Source organism: Aulonocara sp. 'chitande type north' Nkhata Bay, linkage group LG1 (assembly GCF_057382095.1).
Source record: "Aulonocara sp. 'chitande type north' Nkhata Bay isolate Kocher_YH1m ecotype deep benthic linkage group LG1, A_spYH_male_GT1.1, whole genome shotgun sequence".
NCBI lineage: Eukaryota > Metazoa > Chordata > Actinopteri > Cichliformes > Cichlidae > Aulonocara > Aulonocara sp. 'chitande type north' Nkhata Bay.
The window spans coordinates 31,001,093-31,027,407 of record NC_141344.1 but is presented as its reverse complement, the minus strand read 5'-3'; the positions used below and the strand labels follow the sequence as shown (position 1 = coordinate 31,027,407).

General features: G+C 40.0%; 1 protein-coding gene across 6 annotated transcripts in view; it reads right to left on the bottom strand.

The window, feature by feature from the left end:
* Window positions 1-324: 324 nt before the first annotated feature.
* The window catches only part of csnk1g1 (casein kinase 1, gamma 1), a 39,066-nt gene continuing 13,075 nt past the window's right edge, over window positions 325-26,315 (bottom strand). Inside the window, exons 5-14 of one of the 6 annotated variants that reach the window (XM_086293183.1) lie at window positions 19,126-19,274; window positions 17,873-18,107; window positions 17,679-17,764; window positions 15,754-15,838; window positions 15,421-15,569; window positions 15,233-15,340; window positions 14,055-14,165; window positions 10,091-10,197; window positions 5,234-5,257; window positions 325-4,485 (exon numbers count right to left, since the gene is read on the bottom strand). In XM_086293183.1, coding sequence (XP_086149309.1) covers window positions 4,431-4,485; window positions 5,234-5,257; window positions 10,091-10,197; window positions 14,055-14,165; window positions 15,233-15,340; window positions 15,421-15,569; window positions 15,754-15,838; window positions 17,679-17,764; window positions 17,873-18,107; window positions 19,126-19,274 — 1,109 coding nt within the window. In that variant the 3' untranslated portion in view covers window positions 325-4,430. Of the gene's footprint in view, window positions 4,486-5,233; window positions 5,258-10,090; window positions 10,198-14,054; window positions 14,166-15,232; window positions 15,341-15,420; window positions 15,570-15,753; window positions 15,839-17,678; window positions 17,765-17,872; window positions 18,108-19,125; window positions 19,278-26,315 lie in introns of all 6 variants that reach the window. The other 5 variants (XM_086293175.1, XM_086293192.1, XM_086293200.1 and 2 more) reach the window with 5 other exon arrangements.

Sequence of the window (26,315 nt, the reverse complement as noted above, 5' to 3'; positions counted from 1 at the left end):
GTGGTGATGCACTGTTTGTCCACCAGAGGGCAGTATAAAACTTCCACATAAGGAAAAAAATATTGGCTGATATCTCTAATATTTTGGTCTCCTCTATCAGTCAAACTCTAAAACAAAGTAAAACTTGTCTTCAAACAGCTGACCTGATAGAAAACTTCAAAGATCCCTATACAGACACTGAGCTGAAAACAGCATTTCTGGTTTTTGAATATGAAGGTCCAAATCTGCTGGGTTTATAAGTCACACACATTAAAAAAATTGATCAAAGTCAAAACATTTCCTGAAGCAGACTTTACAAAAATCACGTCACAAGAGACATGCCCACAAGGTGGAGAGATCTTTTATTTTACATAAAAAAGGGTGCAAATTGGAGTTTTCCCTTTAGGTGTGGAGGGAATAAAAAGTGATTTTTATAAGGTTCATGTGTGACACATTGTATTATATGAATCCAAAGAGAAAAACAAAAAACAAAACACAAAATAAAATATAGGCATCTCAGATAAAAAGGACCTTTACCTTTCTGCAAATCAAAAATATGAAACCATAAAAAGAAATGTGGGTCCTTCATTCTTGAAGCCCTTGACTAACTCATTCAAATACATTTTTGAAGTGACATTCATATTTCAGCACAATAATATTTATTTACAGTTTTAAGATTCCTCTTAATCATAGGCTCTAAAAAATAAAAACAAACAATGCCGAGGGAGGAGGATAAACTCTGGAGCTGTACAATTTGATTTTCCACAGTCAGGGGAAAAAAAAAACAAAAAAAAAACCAGAAAAAGGAAAAAATGATCAGAGAATACGATTTTATATGGATTCCCAACAGAAAACGGACTACAATTGTGAACTCTGTACAATTTACAGTTCAAATAATCATCACAATATTGTAGCAAATGTCACCTCTCCCTCAAAAACAAAACAAAAAAAAATACAGTAAATCCAACACACAGTAAGTCTACAGTACAGCAACGAGGAAAAAGTGCCAGAGAACCCAAAGAGACCGAAGCCGTTCATTCACACTTCACACCGTCCTCTGCTTTGACTAAGTTCCACACATCCAAAGTCTGACTGAAGTGAACTGTGTAAGAAATAATGGCCGCTGAAAAGGAATGAAGACATGAAAATGTTTGATGTATTTTACATGAGGCCTGGAAGCCAAAACTGACTCACTGACCCAACAGTATACGAGCCCTACAGGTGAGGAAATTCGCTGGAGACTGAGAGAGAGAAAGATAGTCTCCAGGTAAGCCATGCAGATACAAGTCACGCAGAGCACTCCTATACCACTCTACATGAGGCCAACAGTAAGAAAAGCGGATACATCAGAGTAACATATCGAGCATTTCAGCCGGGAGCTGAAGAGCTGGACAGCCTGCAAGCTTTAACGGAAGAAGAAAATGTCGCAAAGATGATCAGTCACAACATCCGACTCGAGAATAATAAACCTGGTGTCCGGTTTCTCTCCAGTGACATTGTGAATGAAAGAAACCAACAGGAACGACTCGTGAAACACTTTCACTGCAACGCTTTGCTGCGCTGAGCCACGTTTGCTCGAGGATTCTTCCCAAAAATGACAGCGGACCCCTTCAAGGACACATGGTGGAATGCAATCATCCAAAGACAGAAAAAGCTAAAATAATAAAACATTCAACTTCATATTTTCCTGGCACAGGTAAAAGGCATGGGCTAGTAGTAGTCTCAGGAAATGGCACTCAGGGAAATCCATGGGGGGAAAGACTGAAGGCTACAGTCTGGATATCCATATCAGAATACTTTGAGTTTTTTCCTCAGGCAGCTGGAATGAAATGGCCGAGCCGTGTTTGTCTGGGAAAAAATAAACTTTAAGAGGCATTAAGACATATCAGAGACATGAATACCTGTCATTCAGATAGCCTGGTTTTCCCACCGTTCCCCTCAAATCCTATGTGTGGAATTACTATGGTAACGCCCAAGAAAAGAAAAGGGGTAAAAAAAAGAAAAGAAGAAAAGGTCCCGTAGATTTTCAAATTCAAGTACTTTCAATAACACAATAACTTAGACCCCAGAGTAACCAACATGTCAGGGGTTAAAAAAATAATAATAAACTGGAAGCTATACAGTGTAAATACATATAACAAGCAGGTTTACATACTGATTCATTGAGAAATATCTGCAACATCTACAACATCATATTTCTAAAGATGATGGAGACAAACCTGAAACTCCACTCATCTTGGTCTTGGATGAATGAGTGTGTGTGTGGACAGAGGGAAATGGAGTGAAGGGAAGCCGTCATGGCACACACACAAACAAAAAAAGTGGGTGGGGCAAAAAAACAGAAGAGTGTGTGTGTGTGTGTGTGTGCGCATTCCCTGCACCCTATAGGGAAGGCCTAGCACACGAGGCAGCTACAATTAAAGTAATAAGCACATTTAAAGTACAGTATTAAGAAGGCAGGGTCTCGTCAGGGAAAGCCGGGGTCAACAAATGTAGTGCAGTCGTGGTCTCAAGCTTTTTTTTGTTTGTTTGTTTAACCTCTCTTTCCCCATAAAACCATGGCTATTTGGAATGAAAAAAAAAAATTGCATTCAACAAATTCACATTAGCATAAGATGTAAAATTTAAAAGAAAAAGAACACACATATGGTAATTCATTCTGTTAGGAGGATAGGCAAGGTGACGTACTGAGGATTTTGTTTCAAGGCAGTCCTCCGTGACACTAAATAAAGAGTGAGAATGGTACAGACACGTTCACTTCTCCGCCCTCTCTTTTCTCCTCTCCCGGTGCTGACAAGGAGAAGGGGGTTCAGCAGTCGTCCAAACGTCACCACTTTGCAGCACGTGGGGTCTTCACACTGGTACGCACAAGGGTAACTGGGGGACGGGGGACATCTGGGGGACATCTGGAACACCGTTACACATCATTACACCAAAACGTTCCATTTGGCATCACTTTCTTGGGAATACATCTTCAGTGTGTCAACAAAGGGGAAGTCGTTAACTGCTCTCACACTAGCTGGGAACAGTCTGGTACTCTTTATTACACAGGATACCCAAAAGGGGAGGGGACGGGAAAAAGAAAAGGAAAAAAAAGACACTGAAATCTCACATTAACTATGCCGCCAACGTGTCATCCAAGTGGTGATGTGACTGCGGTCGGTTGGTCGGTCAGTAGGTTGGTCGGGGGGTTAAGGCATTGGACAGAAGCGTTTCAGAGGCTGTGATTCTCCAAAAGTGCCTCACATCACTTTTTCCTCATGTTATTCCAAAGCATCCCCCAATGTCTACAAGATCAACAACATTTAAGACCCTCCCACCTAGTTTTGGTCACCTTTTTTTTTCTTCTTCTTTTTTTTTTTTTTTTTTTTTTTAAAACATTGGTCTCAGCTCCCCAACTGCAATTTCATTCCCGTGCACGTGACAGATTATATAAATGCTTTAAAGTCATTTATTTTACTGTCCATACATTCAGTACGTATGTTTAAGAATTAGTAGGAAAAACTGGTGGAAACCGAGAGATAAATAGCATAAATAGCATTTGTTTTCCCACCCCCCTGCATCTACAAGTGTCATGTTGCTGCTCAGCGAAGGGTAGGAGCAAAAACTGCAGGAGAGTCCAAAGAGACTGTAGTGTGTTTTGACAGCAGCGAGGTTAAGGGAGCGCTTTAACCAAGCAGCATGAGCAGAGAACACTGTACATGAGGCGTCTCTGTTTTCTGATGTCTCAGGCCCCGGTCCCAGTGCCAGAGTTGACCTCTTTGGAGGACGGGGGGAAAAAGAAAACAACAACAACAAAAAATATAACGTGCAGAGGCCAAATGGCAGACTGATGCTCTTTGTGCCTGTATGTGACGATAGGCGGTTACACTCTTGGCTCTTCTTGTGTTACATTCAGTTCCTACATCAGGAATCATCATAAAGGGCTTTGTGTCATAATGAGTTTGCAAACTGAGGGCAGGATGCATTTAGGAGATTAGAAAGGAACTGAAGATGATGATTTTATGAGTCAAGCAGGAATCGTAGTGAAGCAAGTTTCCACAGGAGGTGCCATCTCTTCCTCTTCAGGAGAAAAAAAAAAAAAAAATACTGATGTTGGGAGTCTTGGGGGAGGAAGGAAAAAAGATTATCCTCTGCAAAATTCCATCAGAAAGGTTTTTTCCCCATTTGGCTGACTGACCTGCAACACAACCCGGCACAGCTTGACAGAGGGGTGGAGGGCGAAGAAGAAGAAAAAAGACAACAACAAAAAAAAAATCCCACAAGAAGACACAAGCATCTTGTACATCTCAGCAAACCGTTTTTAAACTTGTCCAAAAAACGGAGAACAATTCAATCAAGATCTCTCAGATGACTCCCTCTTCTATTCTGAACGGGACCTTACTGATTTCGAATAAAATCACAATCGACTGAGCCAAACAGCTGGAACGTTTCAGGCTGGTGCTGCGTGATCATTTTTGCCGTGGCGTGTTCTTCTTCCGTTTCCGCTTGAAGAAACAGCAACACCTGCAGAAAGACGTGGACGTTAAATGAGCGCGTGGATGAGAGAAGCACGAGAAAGAACAAACACGGCAGTGTGTTAAATATCACAGGAGCCTCATCTGAGTCTTATTTCTTTGTCTTTTAAACCAGAACAGTAAGAACTCAGTAACACCTTAACATGGACACGATGGATGTGTTCCCATCCACCAAGCGTTTGCGTACTCACCTCCCACCATTTTAACAGACAAATGGCAGAGGAACAAAAACTACAAACTGACTCTGAAGGCAATACTTGTAGGTAAAATCTTTAAAAATAAATTAAAAAGGAAGCAGTGAACACAAAAGTCACAGGACACGGTGAGCCTGAACGGTTAATAAGAACATACAAAGACAAGAAAAAAGCAGATTAGGACATAGGACAGTGACTGGGTACCCTCAGATTCATTTAATATTTAACAAATAGTGGTGTTCCATGCAAAAAGGCTGTAACCTAAAGTCAAATGTTTAGTTATAAAGGAGCCATAATTAAAAAGACAGTTTTTCTTTCTGGCCTGATATTATTTATTAATGTTTGTCAGGCAGCAAGGTTTACTAAATGCAGAAAACGGGCAGAAACTTGGCAGTAAACACAGCTGACAATGTTTGTGGGCACTATATAATATGCACCAGTGAGAGTCTGGTTACATTTTGTAAATAACTCCACTGGGCCCAGCCTAGGCTGGTCCACTCCCTGTCCCATGAGTCTGATGTGGACGAGCAGAGAGGGACTCACCACAGGTTGAGCATTTTCACGCAGCTACAGAAGGAGAAGGAGGAGGAGCAGGAGGAGAGTAAAGAGAAAAGAAAGATAGATTAATACAGCGAGACCGAGATGATGGGGCTGGGAACATGCCACACAAACATGCACACACACGCACCAACAGGACACAGGTGGACACAGAGACAGAAAGTTAAGAGAGGTTAAAAGAGAGAAGGTCACAGAGAAGGTCACAGAACATCCCTGCAGCTTATTAGGTCTCCTAGAATTCCCGGGAACGGGAGTGATACGGCATCACGTTTTGAGCATGTTTCTAAAATGTTAAATCCTTTAATAAAAGCTGCTTGGTGTGTAGATCATTGTGTCCTTATACTTACTTCATTTTCTATGTTAAACACAATGAACCACAAGAGTTGACATTTACGTGCTCACTTAAACTGGGCAAATGTGCACTGTGGGTGGCTAGACTTTTTAATGCTACAACAAGTACTAACATAATGTAGTGCAACTATTTTTGTTTAGTAAAACAATTAACTAGATTTGTTCTATCCCATAAATAGGTGAAAATATTAATGCAAAAAAACCAAAAAAAACCCGAACATGTGGGTATTCAGTCACATGACCACTAATCATGTGACTTTAACTTGTCTCCTATTTTGGACACAGGATGCTGTAGAGGCTAATGGACCAGTTTCTAGGCCCACAGGCCTAGTTCCACAACAGCTCAATGTTTGCAGACAAGTTAGTTTCATGCAAACTACAAACGACCGTATCAGTATCATTAGCGCCCAAACCGAGGTTTTCACTGCGACGCACTCTTTGTGACTACTTTCACATGGAAAAAGCCGGCAACAGCCAGCAACTACTTGCCAATAAAGTTGGGGAGAATAGACATTTTTCCCTAGCAACCTGTGTTTGCCAGATGATCACCAACCAGTCTCTAGGGCTGTGCAACTGAGGCTTAACATTTTAAACTGGTCCTATGAAGACAGCCTTTTGTCTTTTTTAGATTGAGTCCATGATTGTGAATAAAAATGTCGTATTATTTCAGCTTAACTACACCAAATATTTCCTATAAGGCCAATTTTAAATCAATTTGCCATCATTATGTCATTAAAAAAATAAAAATAATTTTTTTGTTTGATGGGGCATCAAAGAGGAGATGGGCACAAAACACACCAATCATAATATCACGCAATCGTGTGAAAGGAGACAACAGCAGCAAGGCCGGCCATCTGGGCAGAGACAGAAATGAATGCACATTAAAAACAGAACACGCAGCTCGGAGATTCAGGAGGCGACACTTTATAAACACTGTTAAAGCTGGTTCATGGTTAATCGCTTCAGCATTAAACTTTCCCAGACAGCTGAACTGAACTTATCTAAAACATGTTCATAGGTAATTATATGTAAAGCATATTAAAACGCAGTACACAATGAGTGATTTTTTTCCTGGGGTGTTAAGGGGTTCAATAGTGTGCTCGCTCTCATTTTGATGTGTTACTAGAACACCAGTGTATACATAAACTACATGAAGTAAGAGCATAAAATGGACCAGCAATTCAGCAAGGTGTTCTGTTAAACACTTACTATTTATTTATATATACACACTGTTACAGTTTGTCAGGGACGTGCTATGAAGTTCAGTCCTCACGACGTTTTAGCGGTCGAGCAGCTGCCCGAAGGCTGCGGCCAGAAATGTCTTAAAATCATCAAAACAATTTTGTTTTTGGGTTAACTACTTCATTTTTTTTTTTTTTTAAGGCTCAGTTGGGCTGTTGCTGATTCTGAGGTTACTTACTCAGTGGGCCGGTTATTAAAAATTGATTTTAATTGAAGAAATTTGTGAATAATTGAAATTAAAAGTAAAAAGTAAATATCCTCTGCTCAAATTTTGTTTATTTGCATGTAAAATTAAAAGTTACGCACAATCTAATTTGTTTACTTATATTTCTTTTCTTTTTTTAAACTCCTCTATTTTTATTGGTCTTATTTGACTTTGTTTGATGTCTGGACTTTAATGTAAAGCACTTGGAGCTGAAAGCGCTGTATGAAATAGGCCCAGCATCATAAATCTTTCCACCGCAGACTTGAATCTAGACCAGTCAAGTGGTCCAGTGCTGAAGTTAAATTGGAATGGCTGCCTCCCTCAATCAATATCATAAAGCATGGTGGAGAAAGAAAATGTGTTTAAAGTTGATTCCTACATTTCTGTTATTACTTCCGTTTCAAACTATGCATCTCCTCATTATTATATACTGTTTAGTCTGAGAGCTGTGTGAATCCTAAGAGCTGCCCTCACTTCTTGTCAGTCAGACGAACCGTGTGATCTTCAGCTTGCACAGCAGTTTTTTCAGTGACTGGCCAGCCATGCAGCGTGGCACCATTCCAGCTGCTGATGCTTAAGACTGGCACCATTTACCGGTTAGTTCCTGCTACCAGCTCAAACCAGTGCCAAAACTAATTTCAATGATTTTTACACTACAGTGGGGCAAAAAAGTATTTAGTCAGCAACCGATTGTGCAAGTTCCCCCACCTAAAATGATGACAGAGGTCAGTAATTTGCACCAGAGGTACACTTCAACTGTGAGAGACAGAATGTGAAAAAAAAAAAAAAAAAAAATCCATGAATTCACATGGTAGGATTTGTAAAGAATTTATTCGTAAATCAGGGTGGAAAATAAGTATTTGGTCAATAACAAAAATACAACTCAATACTTTGTAACATAACCTTTGTTGGCAATAACAGAGGTCAAACGTTTACTATAGGTCTTTACCAGGTTTGCACACACAGTAGCTGGTATTTTGGCCCATTCCTCCATGCAGATCTTCTCGAGAGCAGTGATGTTTTGGGGCTGTCGCCGAGCAACACGGACTTTCAACTCCCGCCACAGATTTTCTATGGGGTTGAGGTCTGGAGACTGGCTAGGCCACTCCAGGACTTTCAAATGCTTCTTACGGAGCCACTCCTTTGTTGCCCGGGCGGTGTGTTTTGGATCATTGTCATGTTGGAAGACCCAGCCTCGTTTCATCTTCAAAGTTCTCACTGATGGAAGGAGGTTTTGACTCAAAATCTCACGATACATGGCCCCATTCATTCTGTCCTTAACACGGATCAGTCGTCCTGTCCCCTTGGCAGAAAAACAGCTCCATAGCATGATGTTTCCACCCCCATGCTTCACAGTAGGTATGGTGTTCTTGGGATGCAACTCAGTATTCGTCTTCCTCCAAACACGACGAGTTGAGTTTATACCAAAAAGTTCTACTTTGGTTTCATCTGACCACATGACATTCTCCCAGTCCTCTGCTGTATCATCCATGTGCTCTCTGGCAAACTTCAGACGGGCCTGGACATGCACTGGCTTCAGCAGCGGAACACGTCTGGCACTGCGGGATTTGATTCCCTGCCGTTGTAGTGTGTTACTGATGGTGACCTTTGTTACTTTGGTCCCAGCTCTCTGCAGGTCATTCACCAGGTCCCCCCGTGTGGTTCTGGGATCTTTGCTCACCGTTCTCATGATCATTTTGACCCCACGGGATGAGATCTTGCGTGGAGCCCCAGATCGAGGGAGATTATCAGTGGTCTTGTATGTCTTCCATTTTCTGATGATTGCTCCCACAGTTGATTTTTTCACACCAAGCTGCTTGCCTATTGTAGATTCACTCTTCCCAGTCTGGTGCAGGTCTACAATACTTTTCCTGGTGTCCTTCGAAAGCTCTTTGGTCTTGGCCATGGCGGAGTTTGGAGTCTGACTGTTTGAGGCTGTGGACAGGTGTCTTTTATACAGATGATGAGTTCAAACAGGTGCCATTCATACAGGTAACGAGTGGGGGACAGAAAAGCTTCTTACAGAAGACGTTACAGGTCTGTGAGAGCCAGAGATTTTCCTTGTTTGAGGTGACCAAATACTTATTTTCCACCCCAATTTCCGAATAAATTCTTTACAAATCCTAACATGTGAATTCATGGATTTTTTTTTTCTTCACATTCTGTCTCTCACAGTTGAAGTGTACCTCTGGTGCAAATTACTGACCTCTGTCATCATTTTAGGTGGGGAACTTGCAGAATCGGTGGCTGACTAAATACTTTTTTGCCCCACTGTACTTGTGTGCTGTAGAGATTGTAGTCTATGTTAATGGTTGATTGGCTGGGCACAGGCATGAGGGGGTGCATTAGTTAATCTACAGTACTGTGCAGAAGTCTTGAGGCAACCCTTCATTTCTTTATTTTTTGCTGCCATGGAGCCAGGCTTTCCTGTAATCTTTTAAGAGCTCTTGAGCAATAGTTCTCCAGGCATTCTGTCGGCCAGTGGCTGCTTTTTTTCTTCAGTATGTTAAACCACTTAACACTGACCTATGAATCACTCAAGGATAAAATGGCACCTACCTCAAAGGATGAACTAGTGTTGTGTCTACACATAAACAACTTTGCAAAGAACTTTAGGCATATTGTTACTAGCAGCCCATCGTAAAAACAAAACTTGTTTCCATTTTAAGTTGAATCTAGGAAAATCTTAAAGATAACATAGTTTGATAGATATAAAATAGTTTTGTATTTTTTCCTCCACCAGGGTGATTTCCAAAGAGCTATTAAAGAAATGAGGGCTGGCTTTTACTTTTGCACAGTACTGTACAATGGCTTTTTTTATTTTTACAGAAAAGGAAAATTCACTGAGGGATATAGAGACTGGTTGCAGATCGTAAACCCACACACCCAGACAGATAAGAGGGGCAGGTGGAAGATGACAGCTGGTGGCTGGAGCTGTCACAATTCCAGACGATAGCAAAAGGAGACAGAGGGAGGTAAAGAGGGAAAGAGAGGAAGCGACAGATGGACATGGAAGAGAGTCGTGGTGGCTATATGACACATACTTGGCCTCGTCGGGCGGATGCTCCTCTGGCGGAGCTGTAATTGGGGCGTTGGAATGAACAGCCAGCGGATCGTCTGCATTCAGCTCCCCGTTGGTTGAACTGACCACCTGTGACACAGACTGGTGTTAAGTTCAGTTAAACCACTTATGTTTGTCCACACAACAGATACGTATGGAAAAACCAGATACTGCTGTGACAGAAAGTTTACCTGGTTAACAAAGAACAAGTTAACACAAATACTCTAGTTCATTTAGTTTTGCTTGTATTGGGAGAAACTGGTTTCGTGGCAGCAAAAAAACAAAACAAAAAAAAACCACAACATGAAGAAAAACCTGGCTTGCAGTCTGTGAATGGTTCTGCTATTTTTTTTTTTTTTTACTATTTTGTAGCTTCAAGTCATACAAACATAGTCTTGTTTGTTATCAGTGTGTATCGATATTTGCCCCAAAACAGCAACGAGTCACCAAAGTTAGAATATTGAAATGCTCCAGAGAGAAAAAATAAAAGACTTTCAAGAGTCAAAACTTAATCCCAAAAGACAGCACAGGTTGGGAGGGAGGCAAGCAAATTTCAGATTGCAGTAATTACAATATCACGTAAATACAGGGCTGTAGCTTTCCATCAACAAACAAGCTGTGTCCCTACAGTATACAAGGGCAAGGTCTCACCAGTGACCACACCTGAAACTAAAGTAAAGACTTCACCAAACATGGGCAATTACAACTACATGTAGAAAACTCATTTTAATAGATTTGTATAGAACAGGGGAGGGCAACTGATTTTCCCCAAAGGGCCCATGAGAAACTGGGACTACTGAGAAGGGCTGCACTGGTAAGCTAACAAAGAAATAGTTAATATTGAGCAGAACTGAGTTCAGCTTATTGGTGCAGTCCTCAACAGTCTTTGTTTATCATGTGACCCCTTGGGAAACTCAATTGCCCACCCCTGGTATAAAGCGAAACTGCACCAACATCTTTCTGTTGCTTGTGGAATCCATTCAGCAAACCTATAGACTCATTACTTAAAAATAAAACTAAATGAGTAAAATGACTTCTTAAACATACATAAGAGGATTGGGGCCACTGAAGAAAAAAAAACATTATTATTTTTATTATAAGTATTCATGGGTGATGACTCTTCCACCCTTTTCGGAATTCTAAAAAGAATCAGAATTTTTACTTTTCAGCCTCAGAACTCTGGCGTTTTCTTTAGTTCTGTGAAGAACTAATCAGGATTCTGAGATGAAAGTCAAAATTCTTAGTTAATAAAAATAAAGCAGGAATTCTGGGGAAAAAGTCACACCCCTTGTGACTGTAATCCTGCTCTGTAAAAAACCATGTTTAGATGAAGGACAAATCATAAAATCAAGATGCCAGTAGCAGCCATTTATTCTTGAACTTATGAGCCTGTAAAAAGAAGCAATGCTTTTATTTGTCACAAAAATGGGTTTGTGTGCGCCCACATGCACTCATGAGTACATATAGATCGTGAAAAGTGGAGTGAAGTGGATTTGTTGGCTTTTTGGACATATTTAGGAAAGCAAACATATCTTCTTTGATCTACCACAATGAAAATTCTCAATATTCCTGTCGAGGAGAAGTAAACACTTGGTTTCAAGCTAGTATTGCGATGTTAAGCATAAATAATAATTTCTTGTATGCATTCTTGAATGCAACTGTCCAGACATATTTCATATATGAAATGTGACTATTGTAGCCAATCTCATAACCCTCCATGTGTTCTTGCTCGGCCTTGGTGGATTTGCTGTGTGCTTACAATCATTACACTGTTAAAAGGTGACCTCCAGGATTAATAGTTCAATCGATTAGCTTTCTAGTCCCTGGGGAAGAAACCCCAAACCATATCTACCGACATGCTTCACACTGTGTGTGTGGGTCTTCTCCTGAAAAGCTCTTTGGTCTGTGCCAAACACATCTACTCCTACTGTCTTTGATTGGCCCAGGGCCTAGTAGGCACAAAAAGACACCTCATTCAGGCATCCTTTTTTCCCCAAATGTTTGAATTTATAAGAATCCTGACAGGAGAATATGCAAAGGATAGGACAGGACAGATAGGATAAGACAAACTAGCAGTGCAGATGGTGGGGTAGTAAAGTGTAGCCAGACTGTAAAAAATTAAATGTGACTGTACATCTACTCACACATTTAATTTCATTTCACATCACGCACTTGTTGTGGACTCACTTTATCATACGCAATCAGTCAGCAGTATTGCTCACACATGTGAGCCAAGGCACCATAGAGACGAGTAAAATCAAATCTCAACTTGAATTCCACTCAGTGTGTCTCTGTTTCCCAGAAAGGCACATCCCAGATGCCTGAACGAGTGTCTAATTACGAGCACACCTATTCAGTCTTTTTTTTTTTTTTTTACCTTCACTGAACTGAGAGAGAATTCCTGAGCTGTATAATGACTTTTAAGGAAACATTTTGTGCTAAAAAAGATATTAACTTGGCTTCCTTTTGTTTTTTCATGATACAGGAAGAAAGAAAAAAAAAGAAAAGAAAAAAAACACAACAGAAAGTCCCTGCCTGCCTCTTTAAAAGCCAAGCCTGTCTTGCTGATATGCTGACTTTTTTCCCCCCAACACAAAAAAAGAAAAGAATTGTGTTTATCTGTAAACTTCCAGGTTTACTTGCCCAAATATATGAAAAAAAGCCAACAACTTCCCCTTACACTTTCACCTGATTGAATATGTACGCATCAGTAGATCAGGATAATACACCTGATTGTGTACGAAATGTTGGAAAAAAGAACATTTAAAAAAATAAATAAATAAAAAATCTTTCTGTAACAGTGTAGCAGTTATCTTAAAGGAAATAAGTTGCGTTTGCATTAAAGGACAAGAGAGATTTCAGTCTTTAATGATCTATACTTAAACGAGTTAAATAACTGATTCTGATGTGTAATATAATAAAGCCTGAAAAAGCCAAGTCTGATGACCACTGCGTTGGTCACAGCACCCTTTTCTCCACACTGTGTTCACAGAGTGCCATGCTTCTACCAATGGCACTCCAGGGAATGATCTAGTTTCACAATATATGTATAAAAATGTTTACATTTCCAAACTATTTTTAAGTGAATGCCATTTAGTAAAAGGAATCCCCAGAAGCAAAACAAACCCTGTTGAAGACCGAGACAGTCTTTGGAATGGGCTAGGAGACAAAATTACTAAAATATGTTCCTTTAAGCATAAAGGCCTATAATGGTTTAGAAGCATGCAATTAGCTAGCTATGCCAGGTCGTTCTGCCATGCAGAAGGCTTCTTGATCTTGCAAAGAATGTCCAAGCATCATGAAGAGTTGTAGGACCGGAGATCAAAATGCCCCAAGAAGGGCTGCTGTTTATAAAGCTAAATCACACTTTCACCATCTGGGGTGGGTAGCACCAGATGACATGCATATGGTGGAGCAGAAAATTAACATTTCCCAGCCAGGGGCAAAAGGGTTGGAGGGGGGGGGGGGGGGGGGGGGGGGGGGGTATATGGTTGTAGATCTGTCTCACACATGAAGCTAAAACACTTAATAAATGCAATTCATGTCTGGCATAAAGCATTAGTAACTATATCAGTGTTTTGTGATTATTATGAGCTTTTAGATAATGAAGATGAATAAAAATGCCAGTTCAGTAGCAAAATTATTTGCAAAATAATAGGAATTAAATGCTTGAGTACTTTGCTAAACACGAGTTTCCTAAGTATTCATAGTTGTTTAACTCGCAAATAAAATATTTGTCTCAAAATAAGACTAATCCCTTGAAAATATATCGTTTCCCCAAGCGGGGGGGGAAAACAAATTGTGTCACAAAAATGCCTTTGCGTCTTTCCCTTCCATTTACAAGCCATATTATGAGTGTATTTATCTTTGTTTGGATTATTTGAGACAGATCTGACTCCATGGAGATTGGGTGGGGGCTGCCGGTTGATCAGGTGAGGGGTGTATACCTGCACTGAGCCCCCGTGCCTGTCCGCTGTCAGGTGGGAGGTCAGATAGGAGGAGTTTGCTTGGCGTGCGGGCTGCACCTCCCATGCTCCTCGTCGATCTGAGGCTGCTGTCTGCTTAGGAATCGGGGGTGGCGTCGGTGATGTGAAGGGAAGTGGGTTTGAAAGTGCAATGGGAAGGGGAGGGGGGTGAAGGAAAGATGGATATTTGGGTGTGCGAGGCAAGGTAACCATGCAAAGCAGCATGAGATATGGAGAAGAAAAAATAAATAAATGAACAAAATTGAAAAAAAAAAAAAGTAAATCAAAATCATAGCAAGGCTTCAGCCATAAAACTGAATCAGAAACTAATGAGCCTGAAGCCTAATGGAGTTAAGCTCACAGGTCTCAAACTTTGGCCTCAATCTCATTACACCTGAATAACAAAAAAATAAGCATGAACCACTAACAAGTAACCTATTTAAATGCTCAGAGCTTTATAAAGCCAGCAATTTATTTTCCAGCTCATCTTCATACCAGCAATGAATTAAATTGGATTCAAAGCAAATGTGTTTACACACGCAAAACTGTAGATCAAATTCAACCAGACTAACTAACAGCTATTCAAGTCTTTCATTTGTAGCATAGACTGCGACAATTCAACCCTGGCTCTGAAATTTGCATTTAAAGCACCCAAATAGCATCGAAAAGCAGGTGCACTGACAACATGGGCACAAAACCCATATATACCCAAAAAAGTTCTCCCTAAGTGCCTCTATTCTACACTGTAGAATATGTGAATGATTACAAAGCTTTATTTCAGTCAGCCTTCATCTTTGTGGGCTGCTTTTAATTACCAGAATTTAGTTTCATTTAATTTATGGTCTTAAACACTTGCCAAAAGTTTATCTACAATATCTAAAGCGCACAGTAAATCCAAAAACACGAAGGCAAAGATGACTGGGATAAATTTGCCCTGATGCCTTAAAACTAATTTTCCAGCATTTAAATATACAGAGATGTTCAAAAGAATACTTGCATAGCACATCCTATTGTCACTGCATGCACATAAGCTTTGCTTGGCAAAGAGATCATCATACAGAGAGTAAAGGGAGTTTCAGGCTGTAATGCACCATGGGTCCATCCACTGGACCACAGCATGGCAAGAAGCAGTCTGGTCCCCATTGCTCAACCGGACGTACCTGGTTTCTGATTGGTGGGTGCTGTGAGGGTCGGTCTCTATGAGGATGGCTCTCTCTCGTGACTGCAGATGCTCCAGAGTCTATATGGACAGACCCCACCGGTGTGGGCTGAGGGGAATAACAATGAATTCAGCTCTGCAGTCAAACAGGTGAAATTACTGACATGTAAAATGTGATCCGTTACTCACAATCTGCCTGCCAACCCAGTCGTAGGTGTAGTCAAAGGTGTATCCTTTTCTCTCAAACAGTTCCGTGAACAAAGTCCTCAAATATTCATAGTCTGGCTTTTCAAAGAAGTCCAACCGCCTCACATATCGCAAGTAGGTGGCCATCTCCTCTGTATTACACAGAACCAACAAGAATGTTCTCACCTTTCATGAGGATAAATCCGTACAAATTGTGTAGTGGGACGACATTTAGATCATTTTATCTGAAAAATCACGTTACATCACAGCCAGTATTCACACTATCAAGGCTCACAAGCTGATCCAAAAGTGAGATTACAGCCATCAATAGCATACCTGGAAAGTTCTCACAGAGGACCTCGATGGGAGTGTTTCGTTTTGTGTCTCCAATCTTCTGGTATCGTTCTTTCAGTGTGTCAGCCTGAAAAAGATTCAAAGCAAAGTGTTTTTTCTTGTTTAATGTGTCTGAAGTAAACGCTCTCTCTGAAAAATCAACTGAGCTTCCATGACTGGAGACACAGCATGATACTACTGATCACTTTATTGCCATCAAGACCATTTAAGGCAGACCTTCCCAAAGTGGGGGGGCGCAGAGCCATTGCAGGGGGGGCACGGTATGAAAAGCAGGGGGGAAAATGCTTGGACACTGCTAGCACGGGGCGCCCACACAAACGCAAAGCAGGAGATGAAGCATCGCTGAATATGTTTCCAAACCAACTTCATTCTGAGCCAAAGACTAGAAAATATGGTGAAGCATATCTTCCCTTTGGCTTCACCTGCACAAGTGCCAAGGTAGGTCCCCTGCAGAATTGCTTTTCCCTTCGTCGGGAGCACGCGCTGGGCTCTTCAAATCACGGACAAACAGTATCCCACATTCTTGATTTTTAGGTCACACACACACACACTTGTTGTAATGACTAACTACTCCTGACATTTTGGAGATGTTAGATTTTTATACAGTAAAGTTACAGCGGGATACAAATAACATCAGACTGATCCTGCCACGATTTGTTCCCTCGGTTCAAATCACGGACTAACAGTATCCCACAGTTGTTTATGTTTTTAAACCCATTTTGCACAGAGAGGCATTTTTTGAAAAATTGATTGACAGCAATGTTGAAAAAAACAACTACACGTAAAATAATCACACCGTTATGCCTTTGCCTTTGTAAATGGAGGGACAGTAACTGCGTGTGTATATGTAAGCGTGTAAAACCTGCAGATAGAGACAAAATACTGTTAATCTGACTATCTGCCATTCTGCAATTCATCTCATTTAAACAATAACGTGGCGTACAGCGTGATGTGAAAAAAGGCACAGACCTTTGACGTTGCGTGACCAACTCAGATTTTTAAAACTCCTTTTTTGTGTTTACGTGTGGACGAGGAATACAGTTTTCGGTGATTCGAAACGCCGTTTACATGTGGACGAAACAGCTGCGTTTTCAAAAATACCCGTGTAGGTGTGGACGCAGCGTAAAAGAGTTAGTAGTTTATTTTATTACTACCTGTAATTTTTAATTGTTTACTTAATGTTTGAGGTGTGAAATAAACCGCAATGGAGCAAAATAAGGGTGTGTGTGGTTGGAGGATGTGTTTGTGCGTGTGCGTGCATGCTTGCGGGGGGGCGGGGCATTTTTCTTGTAAAACAAAGGGGGGCCTAGCAAAAAAAGTTTGGGAACCACTGATTTGAGGTTTCTTGTTGCATGTTCAATCAAAGTAAGGAAATCTCAGAAAGCTGATTCTGTTCATCTGGACGTAGCGTTTTCAGTGGGAGAAACGTTTTGTCAAGTGATGAACAGAATCAACTTTCTGGGAGATTTTCAGGTGGTTAAGCAGAAAGGATTCAGAGTAGTAAGCAAAGAGGAATAGGAAGCTTACTGCTTCAATTAACAACCAACTGTACCACTCTGTACACATTAGCCTGAAGAAAAGCTTCTAAAGATTATGAATTTTGAACTGTGAGCACAAAATAACAGCTGGTTCATTTTCAACTGTAACCTTTGTTTAGTCTTTTTTTTTTTAATATTCATTAAGAAAGACTTAAATGTGCCAATGGAGAGATAAACACAATGAAAGCTGAAGTCTTCGGAAGTACATTTTCTCAGTCATATTGAACAGACTTTCAGCACATGCCACAGCTACTGATGGGTAAATAATATAAATTACACAGCAACTCAGAGTGTGTTAGAATTTAAGGTTATACAATGACTAGAGTCCTGATGAAAGAATCTCGGAAACTGTCAATATACTTTACATACCTTTAGCCCTTGCCAAGGTAGACTCCCACGAAGAAAATACATGAACATGTGGCCCAGAGCCTCCAGGTCATCTCGCCGACTTTGCTCTGTATTAATAGATATAACATCTCACTGACACAATTCAACAACTATGTCCCAAAGCATCCGTTTTACAAACAGACGTCCCAGAACAACAACAATAAAATCATTCTTACCTTTGCCTAAGTGTGTATTGATGGACATATATCGCGCAGTACCAGTTAAGCTCTTGTGCTCCCGGTAGGGAATGTGTTTTTTGGTCTCGGGGTCGATGTACTCTTTGGCCAGGCCAAAGTCAATGATGTGAATGATGTGTTCCTTTTTATTTCCTTGCCGTCCAATGAGAAAGTTTTCGGGCTTTACATCTCTATAGATGAGATTTTTAGAGTGCACATACTCCATTCGTGAAATCTGGTGATGAAGAACACATCAGTCATGGTAAATGATTGGCCACTAAATCAGAGTCACAGTTATTGAAAATGGGTTTTTCTGCTGAACCAAGTTGACATTATTTTCTCAGTTATAATGAATTTCAGCATTATGGTTTATTTAAAAAAAAAAAAAAAAAAAAAAAAAAAGCACGACAACTTTTTAACACTTAAGGTTAACTTGTTGCACTTACAGTGGAATCACTGTCTTGTTTTAGGAAAAAAATTAAAGGTGAGCAACATAATAAATTCATAATGTGAGGTGGCTGCGATGCAGTCTTTAGGAAACCTCTGTGCTGAGCTTCTATGGAGGTCTTTACATTTTTTTCAGAGGATATCTATATTACAAGAGCACTGCAGTTTTTGTGCTGACAAAATGAAACGTCAGAAATTTTGATGTGCATGACTTTGCGCTTCACGACAGCTTCCAGTCTACCCAAATCTGCCCAGAAGAATGCATATACTAACAGATTGCTAATTTGCATACTCGGTAATAGGAGAGTCACTCTCCACAAGCTCCAAGAACCTCAGGTATTCAGGCAAGACTTGTAAAATCAGCTATATGGACAGTTTACTCAATAAGAATCATTTTGTACTGGGAATTCTGGAGCATACTATAAAATGTAAAGGCTTGGTGGATTAAGCCTCTGAAATATCCAGCCAGGATAGTTTTTGAAACAAGGGTTCATTCCTATAGTATGAAAATGGATTTTACTGAAAATATGTCATTAACTGGAAATGTAAATTGTGCTGAACTTGCCATGCAAATTGTTAAACTACAGTAAACATTTTATTTTTTGATTATGAACTTGTTAGTCTAACTCCAGCTACTATATTAAGTAGCAAATAGTTTTGTGCCATTTCTGCATATAGGCTGATGGTGATTTGAACCATTTCATAGAAATTTCACAGAGTTTTTATGTTCAATGTATTTGATTTCATCAGTCATAGTAAGTGAGTAGAAGTTTTTGTGATGGTGTCATACAAAGCTCCAAACCCACCAGCTGAATTGCTATCATTAACACGGTCTTCAGTGAAAAAGTCCGGTCGCACAGGTCAAAGAGGTCTTCTAGACTTGGGCCAAGCAGCTCCAGTACCATGGCATTGTACTTCCCACAGGGCCCAAAGTAAAACACCTGAGGCACACCTTCTGCTAAAATACGAGGAGGAAAGAAATAAAAATTACAAGGAGACACAAACCCAGTAGTTGCCTTTATATATGTTATTTATTTTAAAGTATCTAAAAGTAATCCAAGACAACTCTCAAAAGCTGGGGTACTAAACACGACATACAGAAAAAGCTCAGTGTTTTTCATTTGTATACAGTATTTAAAATCTGTTTATTATTCCCGTCTCCCTTGACTAATGACGTTTCCAACTTGGGTCCAAGGTCAACCATAAGAGGCCCTCAAATGGACCGATAGGAGGAGGAGCACTACGAGGTCGTTGAGGACAGAGCGCTGCTAGGTAAACATTAACCCTGAGGTGAAATACTGTGTCATTCTGCCTCTGCAAGCTGAAAACTAATCTTTTCTCTGGCTCATATCACAACCTCCCAACTGAATTATGATCTGTCTGCTCTACTCACTCTCACTGCTCAAAAATCCTGTCCATCTGTCAACCCGGCTCTTATTTTACCTCTTGCCACAGTGTAATTTAGTCTTGGGTGATCAGTCCGATGCCACTGGAACTTGCATAAAGGCTAGTGCTCTTTTAATTCTTTGTATGTGTAATCTGGGAATGAAAGCTCCTTCTAACAGTTAAACTTGGGAGGGGGGGGGGGGAGCGCAACATGTGCACTGATTTCCTCCTGCAGTTTTAATTTCAATTATAGGCACGTCACAGAATCTAAATATATATTCCATCTGCAGGATTTACAGTTATATGCACATGCAATCGTAATTGGTGGTAACATTTGTATTCTTTGTTGTTATCCTGACCACCGCCTGAACTTTAGTTTCAAAGAACAGGAAATCAGGTCAAACTGTTAACTGCCTTCAGGGAAGCATGACTCAAAGTTTGGCTGTGCTTACTTCTAGTCAGACTCCTATTAAAAAGGTCCTCTCAAGAAACTTCAAAGGGAGATCCAATCATAAGGACCTTGCTATAACAGAATAATAAAGTTATACTCAGTCCTTGGACATACAGTATAATTGCAAAGTTAAAAAAAAAAAAAAAAAAAGATCCTAAAGTCAGTCTTTCAATCATCAATCATCTTTTGCATCAGACTTTGAAAGTAACCGTCTTCTTTCTTGTGTGTGTTGCGATGCAAGTATACATGTAGATTAGATACATATGTAGATTTAAAATGCATCCATCATTAAAACTCCTCTCATCCAAACAACCCCTAAGCAAATAGTTTTATAGTGAAATCTAACAAAGCTCTAATAGTCCCTTTAAACACAACACTGAAATGTAAATTTGCATCTCTCTTTCAATGGACAAGCTTGAATAGAAAAGAAAAGAAAAAGTTATGGACAGGATGTCAGTCCCCATTGTAATGGTTTGGTTTATTATTATTATTATTATTATTGTTATTATTATTATTATTATTATATGCCATATGAAGGTGTGACGACACTGTTTGTTTGTTTTTCAAAATAATGGCAAAACAAACCGACAAAAAGCTAAATACAAATAATACTCCCAAATTTTGTGCACTGATGTATTTATATTAAACATGTTGCTGGAGACATTTGGCTTGCCAGCTGGGTAATGGGAAATGCACTGCAGTATGAAAGGTGGCATAAATGCTGTCAGCAAGCATATGGGCATGTAGGAGTCATGCTGCGCTCCATCCTGTGCTTCTGGACACCATTATGTAGTTCTGTGGGTTGCTAATTGTACCATAGGAATGAGTGGCTTGAAACCCTGTGTGCCTGTGGGAGGCCTAAAAATGTGTCAGATTGGAGATGTGCGGTAAATAAGTTGATAAACAGTTTAAAACAATATGGATCTAGCTTTTAACTAGCAATGGGGATGGTCAAACCACTGTTGTCTACAGCACAAAAGTCAAACAAACATTAAAGACTGAACCTTTTTGTCCACAACCACACACAGCAATTCCACAGGAAAACTCAAACGCTGTTGGAAGCTACCAATTTTGCAGGTACCACTTCTCTCTTTCAATTTTTGTAAACATAAAGATTGCAATGACTGCTCTGTGTGCTCACCTGGACTGTAAGAGTTTCTTCAGTATTTGCACAGAGCATAGACAAAGTCTGCATTTTCAACAAAGTGGACGGGATGCAAAAGTGACTGAATACGGAGAACAGCACTGAGGGATTGCCTTTATTGGAGCAATATTTTGAAGGAAATATGCACCTAAAACCTGCACAAATCTACACATTGCTCGTGAATGCATGATAAATGAAGACAGCTCATCCTAGCCAAGACACACTCCCCCATTTATTCACAGGTTGTGACACTGAAATCTGTATGTGCAATTTTTCAACCCAAAGTCAAGGATCAAGTCTTCCACAGGCCCAAAATGCCACATAACTGTCATTTCTTTGGTAGACATGCGTTGTGGACCAGATTGCACAACAAGAGTGCTGAAACGCATCACAGAAAGACTGTGTGTGAATGGGTGGATGACTGGATATGTAAAGCGCTTTGGGGTCCTTAGGGACTAGTAAAGCGCTATATAAATACAGGCCATTTACCATTTGTAATCAGGTTAGAAGAAAATGAATATCTTACAGAAATTAATTTTGGATTAGTGTGTGACGCTTTCTCTGTGAAGATCGCATGTTCTCCTTATGCATGCGTGGGTTTCCTCCCACAGTCTAATATAACGCAGGTTTGGTGAATTCGTGACTCTAAATTGACTGTAGGCGTGAACTCCCTTTTCTCACTATGCTCTGTGTGTTTGTCAGTGTTGTGAGAGACTTTATTTGTCCAAGACTGTACTGCGCTACGCGTCAACCACTGTAAGCTAGGAGAGACTCCAGCCCGCCATAACAGGATAAGCAAATCAAAGACTGGTGGACAGATTTTTCCACTGTATATTACTAATGGGTGGGTTTTACTGAGAAAATTGTGAGCAGGCTCCTCGTGATGGTTCTACAGCAGCTCCACACCAAACTCCTGGAATACAGCCAGCTCCTGCCTGATGCAAGATTTTGCACATCGTGCAGATCCATCTTTGATTGGCTGCCTGCACTACTGATATAGCCTGCGATTGGTTGCTCAGCTCTACCCTCAAATCAACATCAAGCTGGCCCCTTTCAATTTCTAACAGACGTATTTGCTGGCTTGCTTCTGTTGTTCAGTGGCTGCTTTCCCTAAACCTGTGCAGATGGCTGTCAATGTGCTCATTTGTTGGACCAATTATTTGACTACTGTGGCATTTTGTTACACATATTTGCATTTCACCTGTAAAAGCTCAACAACCAGCATATCGTTTTTGCTGTTTTATTAATTAATTTGAAATAAAATCTGAATTCTTTTAACGGTTTCGTGAAATAAATATCATTGTTAACAAAAAACAAACAACAACAACAACAACACTAACATGCTTTTCCATATTTTCAGTCTACATACTGTTATAAATGGATGTGGACATATTTACCAATAATGCAGTATGAAATGCAAAGCAATAATGCAGAGCTAAGAGCAGAAAAAAAATGGCCTTGAGAGAGTTAACAGAGTTCAAGCATTACTCGCATATATGCGAGTAACAGAGTTCAAGCATTACTCGCATATATGCGAGTAACAGAGTTCAAGCATTACTCGCATATATGCGAGTAACAGAGTTCAAGCATTACTCGCATATATGCGAGTAATGCTTGAACTCTGTTACTCGCATATATGCGAGTAATGCTTGAACTCTGTTACTCGCATATATGCGAGTAATGCTTGAACTCTGTTAACTCTCTCAAGGCCATTTTTTTTTTCTGCTCTTAGCTCTGTCTGATGTCATAAAGAGTAAAGAGCCAGATCTCTCAGGCACACAGAGAGGCAGCCAGTCATAAGAATGGAAAACAGGGAGGGTGGTCTTAAAGATGAAGGAACTAAAATGGTTTGTTTCAGTCAGAATGAAGTAACGGTCTGCACTCAGGTCCAGTACAAGATAAACAAGGGTAATTTTGAACTGAGAATTGTGCAAAGCCACTCTAGGAGTTTAAATGAGCATAATGAATCCCCTTGAAAATGCTGTGCTTCCTTTAAGTGACAAGAAATCAACATCTGTAATTATACAGCAACTATGGTGTTAAAAACAAACATTATACTCTATCATTCTATGCAAAAATAAAAGCTGCAGGAAAATCCTGTGGTTCTTTTCGATCTTTAAGTCTCCCTTTAAACACACTCAAGAACATTGGGCTCTTTAATTTCTAAAAGCACACAAAAACACCACTTTATGGTTTCTCTAATCCCTCATTTTCTCTAATTATTTTCACTCAAATCTAGCTGTAATGAAAGAAGCTCAATTTTCTTCAACATATATCTATGATTTCCCCATAAGTGGACACACACACACACACACACACACACACACACACACACACACACACACACACACACACACACACACACGATAAAACCTTTGGCCTTTTCTTTACATGTCGGTAACATCTATTAAACTGTGTCACCATTGGACATGTTTACTCGTTGTGCCCTGCAGTGCTTACAGAGATGGTGTAGTGTTTCATGACGAGGTCTGCCTGCCAATACCTTTAACAGCTCAACAATCTCCACCCACCCCTGAACAAACCCTCACGCTCTTAGAAACATTTTTGCCCTCCTCACAATGCTGTGTCATAATCTCACTGGCTTGTAAAACCAAAGCGATGATGCACCCCTGATTGCGATGGCAAATATTAACTGCAAGATGATGCTTGATTTTTAATTGAATCATCCTCATTAATATCCAGCGATAGTTGTTTATGCATCAGATAACAACACCTGACAGAGCAGCTGAGTCAAACCACATTAATTCATAAAGACCCCATCATGCAGACATTGTGATAACCACATTGGCTGAGAGGAATGTAGCACAGTACACAGCCAAGAAGAAATGAGGTCACGTTATCCCATCTGGAAGAAGAGGACAGAGGCAGGTTAGTACTAAGAGAGGCAGACCCACTCTCTAAATATTTAATGAGTTTCCGCACAGTTGGCCTTTTCCAGCCCTTGCCTTTGCAAAACAATAGCCATTATACTCCCTGTCGGGTTATCACATATGCATGTAGAGCTCCAAAAAAGCACATCAAAGATCACCCACGACACAAAAAAAGGCTTTTATTTTCCATGACAAACTGTTACTGGGGTCATCCCTAAACACTGTAACATCTCTATGTTTTAAAGAGCACATTAGGTAACAAATTAAAACCAAACAAAAACAAAATGACCTCAAAAGCTCGTTTGGGTCAATATATCTGATATGTATCCATTATTATTGTACCCATTTTACCAAGACAACCGTGGATACTGTTTTAAAAAAAAAGATTTTTCCATAGTTCCATTGTTTCTAGCCTTCACACCCATTTCCTTTAGTACCAACACTTAAAAAATGACTTAATTTCATTCTCTGTGGTGCTCATTTGATCCTGCCAACATTCTTGCTAGTGGTTGCTGTAACAGTGATGCGTCAGCAAATCCTGACTAATCTTTTATGACAAACCGAGAAGTTGTCAGTTATTGCTTTGCATTTCATTCTGAAAGCTAGATAATAAGATTTGTTGGGCATCTGGATAATCTGGAAAAATAAAAATGGCTGGCAGTGTGGGTACCATTAAAACTAAAATCACTGTTTCACACTACAAATCAAACGGTGCAAGGGACAAATTGTAGGCATTATGAGTGAATAACAATAATAATAATAATAATAATAATATTGTTGTGTTTTGGGCTGCGGGGTAATTGGGTTTTTTTTTAGTTCCTTGAAGTTTTTTTTTAAGTTAAGTCCATGACTAACTGGTCTAACTGGTTACAATAGGGGAACATTTACAACCTTAAGATTCACATTTCCCTATGAAACATCAAGACAGGCCAAAAAGCAAGTGCAAAGATTGAGACTTAGACTGGCCAGATTTTTGAAAGTACAGGTCTGAATGAATGTTATGCTGCTTTGCCAAATATGTAAATAACCAACTCATTGCTAAAAATTCACCATGTCAGCTTAATCAAACAATGCAAGCGTTTTCAGTTTTCAACTGCACAAGCTACTTAGAAAAAAGGAAGAAAAAAAAATGAAATATATAAGACTTGATAATATATATAAATATATTAAAAAAAATATAGCCTCAAAATTATATCATGATTAATGGTGTGATGGAGAAAGAATAAAATAGTGGAACAAGACAAAGATGAAGACTAGTTTGAGACCATTTCAAACAAAAGAAAAAGCTAAACTTCTTCTGATGCCAGTAAAAATATACTATACCAGTAAAACTAAGCCACTGTTGGACAATGAATTATTTGTTACTGTCCTTTTCAGTAAGTCACAGAGTTGTATGCAAAAAACTTTGTTCAGACAGCTGCACCATGTTCAGCTGAGCATGCTGCTGACTTGCATTTTGAACACTCAATGGTGGAAGACAAAGGGCTTCTGAATATAATTTCCACTTTCATTCCCAGGTACACAGTTACTTCAAGAACTTACTTCCTGAAAGTAAACTATGAAGAGGTCAAAAAACAAAAAAAACTGCCCTTTATGCTTGTTTCACACCTGAGCAGGGGTAGGGCAAAGGCAATTCGCAGGCAATTATGGACTGACAGTCCACCAGCACAGAGGGTTTGTTGTCATACAGCCAGTCTGTGGGCTACTCTTACTCATGCTGTTGATGGTCCATCAGCCAGCCACAGAGAAGAGCAAAGTTACAACATACAAAGAGCTTTAAAACAACGTATTTCTGATCTTTGATTTATTTTTTCCCCCAAGCTTCTCCCACTGTCACTCCATTCCCTATTTGAGCCAACTCGTCTGACGATTAGGTCAGTCAAATCCTGATTGATTAGGACATGCAGCAGAGATTTTGGAGGACTGCACTAGAATACGTTTGTGGTGGGTGTTAACCCCTAACTGACACTTCTGTGAGACCATAATTTAAGCTTGCAGGAGACTGAGCCTTGCACTCCTTGCACTCCCTAGCTTGAGCCTCGCTACAGAGGCGTATCGAGGGGTGATGTTTCACATTATTCGTAAGGATTGGTGAATAGAGACCCGCAGACTGATAACAATGCT